Source organism: Ctenocephalides felis, unplaced genomic scaffold (genome assembly GCF_003426905.1).
Source record: "Ctenocephalides felis isolate EL2017-DRISC unplaced genomic scaffold, ASM342690v1 CF-g0.4_SCAFFOLD_01170, whole genome shotgun sequence".
In the NCBI taxonomy this organism is placed as follows: Eukaryota; Metazoa; Arthropoda; class Insecta; order Siphonaptera; family Pulicidae; genus Ctenocephalides; species Ctenocephalides felis.
In genome coordinates, this window is record NW_020537324.1 from 10287191 (window position 1) to 10293190 (window position 6000).

The following is a 6000-nucleotide window of genomic DNA, read 5'->3' on the forward strand; positions in this document are numbered from 1 at the left end:
TTATTAACAATACTTTTGAATAGTTATTTGTAACACCACTGACGATTTTTGGTCTTTAACCACATAGATACCTGATAAAGCGTGTCTGAATTTTTGTAAAATTCATTTTTTTCAAAAACCAATTTTTTTCTATCCCCAGAAGAGCATGGTTGCACCGAGAACTTCGAGAACACCGCAGCCTTCAGCCGCGACTACCAGGCGGCTCAGCAATGCATGTGCGACGGTGAGCATATGTTCCGTTGTCCGTCCTCATTAGACGGAGACGAACTGGACGACTCATCCGAATCAGACGAACAGGACGAACACCAGGACCTTCTGGACATGGAAGGCGGACTTGATACTCGAACTGCGCCTGAAATCTTCATGGCGCAAAGGGAGTACCGACGATCTGGCTTGAGTGGGAATAAACATCATAAAAGAAAGGTAAGTAGGAGTGAAGAAATATGCGTAAGAGAGCAAGGGGCTTATTGTAACAGGAGTGAGTAGTAATAGATTGGATGGGATCTAAATAGACATTAAATATTTTTTGTCTCGATTAAACGTGTGACATCTAAAGTCCATTGTCATATTTACTGTCTCACAGGCCGACGCAATATACAGAACTGGTCCGTCATTTTTGGCATGTAATATAAAATTCATAAAATTTTAAGTTCCGCAATTATTATCAACCAATTTTAAACTTTATATAACATAATTCGTTCTAAATTTATCATTTTTTCATATTGTATAACAGTTTTTGTGATTGCTAATTTGTTGAAAGAATTTTCTTGATTTATGTCTGGGCTGTTTTTTTATTGACTTTTTTATTAGTCATATATTCTTTTTTTGTCAATAATGTTATAAAATTGGTTGGGAGAGAGATTTTTTGGCTTACTATCTCCCTCTATAGTTCTTGTATACCCTTTTCCCATTTTTGCACTCCTGAATGGCGTGCTTAGCATCCGCCCTAGTCGCTCCACCCAAGCAATTGGGTTAGTTGGAGGAAAACTTTGGGGCTAGCAGTGACCTACAAGAATTATGAACAGATTCAAGTTGTATATTTGTAAGGTTTTTCACATTTACAGGAGACGCTAATTTTTTATTTGGGTTAATTGTAGTTTGCGTTGAATTATAAAAATATATATGACTTAGAAACAAGACATTGTTTTTAAAACAACAAGTCATCAAAAGTATTATTGTCGGTTTTTATCGTTACTTCTTCTTCTGGTAGATGTCATAACTAGCCCCAAACGCAGGGTAAATTGTAACACCGCACTTTTTCTAAAAAATGAATAATTGTAAAATATTGCAGATATGTTGTAAAAATATTTTTACTTGTTTGGGTAGAGAAATAGGTACAGCATCTCTAGATCTTAATTTTGTAGAAATATAATAAGTAGATCTCAAGATATATTAATTAAAAAAGCTGTTACAACACAGCCCATGGCTCTCTTATCAGTAAAGTTGATAGATTTTTTTTAATTTTTTATTTTAAGTTGATAGATGTATTGATAATATTTAACTTGAAGAATTGTGCATTTTTGAGAATGATAAAAATAATGGGTCTGAACCTAAAAACAACTATGTAGAAAAATCAATTAATTACAACTACTCTGTCACGAGAGCTTAATATTTGTTTGCAATATTATAGACCAACTCAAATATCATTAATTTATTAAATAAATCTTTATTTTTATATGGGTATTTATCAATGGGAAAGAATTATAACGTTGAATTTTTGTTTAAATAACAGAAGTATTCATATACTTTCACATCTGATGTCTTCTATGGGAATTAAACGATCTCAAATCTAATTAAAGGGTTCAATTAACAAATGAGTCTTGAACTTCATTTTAAATGATTTGCTATTGAGACAATATATATCTATATGAAAAATGAATGTTGATAAATTTTAAATGTAAAATATAAGCTTATTGATTATTATTTCAGAGTACTAATCCCTACTTGCATGGTGAGAAACTCCCAGTGGCTGCTAAGAAGGGTATCAACGTTGTCTACTGAACCAATTTAAAACGCTCACCACTAATTTAACAAAATATATTTTTATTTTTTTGGATAAACCAACCCAGAAACAAATGCTAATTAATTTTCAGAAAAAAGCATTTGTAAACGACTTTGGCAATTGATAAACGGAATAATGATTTCAAACCGAATAAACAAAAGAAAAATCTACAAAAATAATTTAGTTTTCGTTAGTCATTACATATGTATTACCGGTTAAAACCCTTTATTCGAAGGAGAATTAAGAACTAATAAAACAATGTTTAATATTAAGTAGCCGTGTAACTTACTTTGTGTAATATTAAAGAGGCCCATTATATAATAATTAAATTTAATGTAGTAAACTATTTATAATATATTAATATTATAAATACATCATTAAAACATCAAATTACTAATGAAATCTAATACAATGCTATTGGAATCCGATTGGGGTATGATCAAATTTCTTATTGTCTTTCTCTCTATTATTTATTTGCAAGTTTGTTCGTACCCCAGGACGATTTTCAAATATAGTCTCCATCAATGCGCGCATTTGCGAAATTAAAAAAAGCTCACAAAAATTTAATAAAGTCTCAATTACATCCGAGACAAATTTGAAAAGGAAGAGTTGCATTAACAACAATTCACATTAGAAAAAGAATTGATTGGAAAACTTACACTTGTTTTCGGTGAACGTGTTTCAGACCCCATTGATGCTCTTGTATCCGTGCAATGTTCATTTATAATTTCCATAATTTAATATATTATGAAACCATTGTAATGTATTATATTATCCGATTTTTGTAATAGACATTACACGCAATGAGTGCACGATACGTGTTTAATGAAATAAGTGTATGTTTTAAGATTTGCATTCACTATTTGACATAGATATAAGTAATTATATTTATCAAGCAAATCACTTCGTATCATTTCTATTATGGATATATAATAATGATATACTAATGTGAACAAAACATCTCAAAATATTTTTAAAATATAAATGTATAATTAAATTTAGAATACTTTTCGTGAACTGTAATAATTTACTCACAGTTCATGCTAACGATCATGTGTCTAAATACAATTATGAAGAAGATTATATATTACATACATGTGAAATCTATATAATAATGCATGCTTGTTAAATTTATATTATAATGAATATATAATGAATATTTTAAATATAATATATATGCGCGTTAGTTGTCAAATAAAAGTCTATATTGCTCCCACTATTGGAAATATTGTTTTATTTAATAACAGCCAACTCAGCAAGGTAACATTATCATAAAAATTCAAATTCGTTAAAATTTTTTAGCCTAAATGACTATATATTAAATAGTTTTTGATATCTGAGCATGTACTTTGAAATTACCATGGGTTGATGCAGTCTATAAAACGAATACTAAATTTATTCTGATTCTGCCGCACAACAGACCAATGTTATGGCAAGGCCATGTTACGCTTCAACTTCCATAAATTATGCTACTAAATCATACTGAATACTGTCAAAGTGTCATGTATTTGCTGTGCATTCAGACATTAGACACATAAACTGCAAAGTCACTCGTATGTTCTGAAGGTGAGTCAGAAAGACCCTGTTATCTAAGATCTTTTTTTTTATATTTGTGCGGTTTCTAGGTTAGGTTTTCTATCTGACAACCTAAAAAAATGCCTGAGTGCACAGCAACCACTTGGCTTTTGTCAATATTTAATATGGAAAGTTTTTCATAACATAGACTTGCCATAACATTGGTCTGTTTTGTGGCAGAATCGGACAAGAAATTCACGTATGTGTTATCATAATAACATTCGATTATGATAACAATTTTTATGCGTTTCCTAAGTTAGATTTTATGACTAAAATGCTTGACTGCACAGCAAAACATACCATTTTGACCGGATTTACTACAAATTTAAATTAAGAAAGAAACATAACACTGCGTTGTTATAGTAACGCTATTTTATGGCGATTAAAATAACGCCAAAATCATTTCTATTAGCGAATTAGAAAAACAAACACTTATTTAACTGGCTAAAACTCTAATGCGTTTCAAACCATAAAATTGAAAACAAGAAAATGTGTTTGATTTTTCTGAATTCAAGTGTCATAATGTTCACGACGACGACACTGCAATAAAGAAAATTGGCACGATTCTGCTTTTCTTTACGTAATCGATTACATTCTAACCACTTTGTAATAGTTGGAAAAGACAAGAAATTAAGTTTAAATGTCACAAACCAGATTGTCGAAAACGTATTCTTGGAACCAAACCAAACTCCAATATGCCCAAATGTCATAGTTCAAAAATAGAAATTAATAAACATTTTAGGAAATATCTTTGACATTTTTATTTAACGAAAAATGCTTACATCATTTCATACATGACATTTAAATTTGAACTTAAATGCTCATTTATTAACTAGATCGATATTATCATGCATACTAACATTAAAATAAATATGTACATAAATAATAGTATGATTTAAATATAAACGTATTAGTATGAAATGTTTTGTATATAACACAGATTTGTCAAGAATAGACATAAAATATTTGTAATTATGAATACAAAAATATATTTTTAACATGATTCTTACACATATACTACAATGTACATAATATCAATAGAGGATTCGCGCGGAGAACATTCAGCACTTGCCAAAAGGCGATAATTGCAATATTTCTGATTGCAAGTGTATTTAACAACATTTTTTATTTCATTATTGAATAAAACGATTTTAAGCATTATGTCTAAAAACAACATTTGCTACATCAATGCGTTGCATACCAAAACTATCAACTTCTCAAATTTCTAATTTTAATTAAAGTTTAACATCAAAGCTTTAGCAAGAATATATAAAACCAACTTCTTGCAAAATGGTTTCCAGTTTGATAAAAACTTTTGATTTTTTTTTAAATCAATTAAAGTGATCATCATTTTTTTTAAACAAAACCAATTGGTTTATATATTGGTTTATATGAATATTGGTTTGTACTTTTCTAAACAAGAAATCGAGGCCAAATTAGCAATAACTTTACTTGTCTAATGTACTACACTGTATCTCATTTTAGAAAAAGAAAACTGTGCAATACACATTCTATAATGTTTGTAATCATTCTGATTTTTTTATAAATTAGGCAAGCAATACATCCATGTCTACTTTGATTTGCCTATATGTTATTTATTACACTGATAATAATTTGTACTTAACTACTCTAATTTCTTAATTGTTAATAATTATTTGGTAACATATACTGGGTATTTTAGTCTCAGGACTGATTCATTCACCACGTACAATAGTACTTTACTCATCTTAAACAACAATTTGTTTCTCACTATTTTCATTCTAACATTTTGTGTTTCAACAAACAGGTGAAATAATCAATTTTAATATAAATAAATTATAATATTATACAACTATTTTCTTATAAATAATTTGCGACTTCTGTCGCTTTTTTAAATTTTAAAATACTTTTGCAAAGGTCTAGATATTTAATGATGTAATACTTAAAGCATCCTAACATTAAAAGCGTATCATAAAACTTTACACATATAATTATTCAATAATTTACATCCACTGAATACGTATAGTTATAATTAAGAATATTTTAGTGGAGATTAAATTTCCTACAGGCGTTCGTAAATAATATAATACTAAACATAGAATTATTAAATAAAATGGAATAAACTAAAACAGTAATAAATACACTGTGAAATTTTAATTTCATTTGTCATTTTTATTATGGCATATAAATTTTTAAAGCTTTATCCAATATCTAAAATTTTTAATAAATATACTTAAACTCCGTATTATGTGGTTATATTTGGATATTTTACATAAAATTATTGACACAGTGAACTATGCCTTCTACAATTGGCAAATCAGGTTCAATTTAATAAATATCTATTGCATAATCCTTGCTATAGTTTTAAATAAATATCTCAAAGCTAAATTAACAACTAGTTTAAATAGTATATTTTCATACATTGACTTAACGCATATGGCTCT

At 28.5% G+C, this 6000-nt stretch overlaps 1 protein-coding gene across 2 annotated transcripts in view; it reads left to right on the top strand.

Moving 5' to 3' along the window:
- The window catches only part of LOC113366129, a 62851-nt gene extending 59991 nt beyond the window's left edge, over positions 1–2860 (top strand). For both annotated transcript variants that reach the window (XM_026607684.1, XM_026607683.1), the window contains exons 6-7: positions 140–423; positions 1930–2860. In XM_026607684.1, coding sequence (XP_026463469.1) covers positions 140–423; positions 1930–2001 — 356 coding nt within the window. In that variant the 3' untranslated portion in view covers positions 2002–2860. The remainder of the gene's footprint in view (positions 1–139; positions 424–1929) is intronic.
- Positions 2861–6000: the final 3140 nt, after the last annotated feature.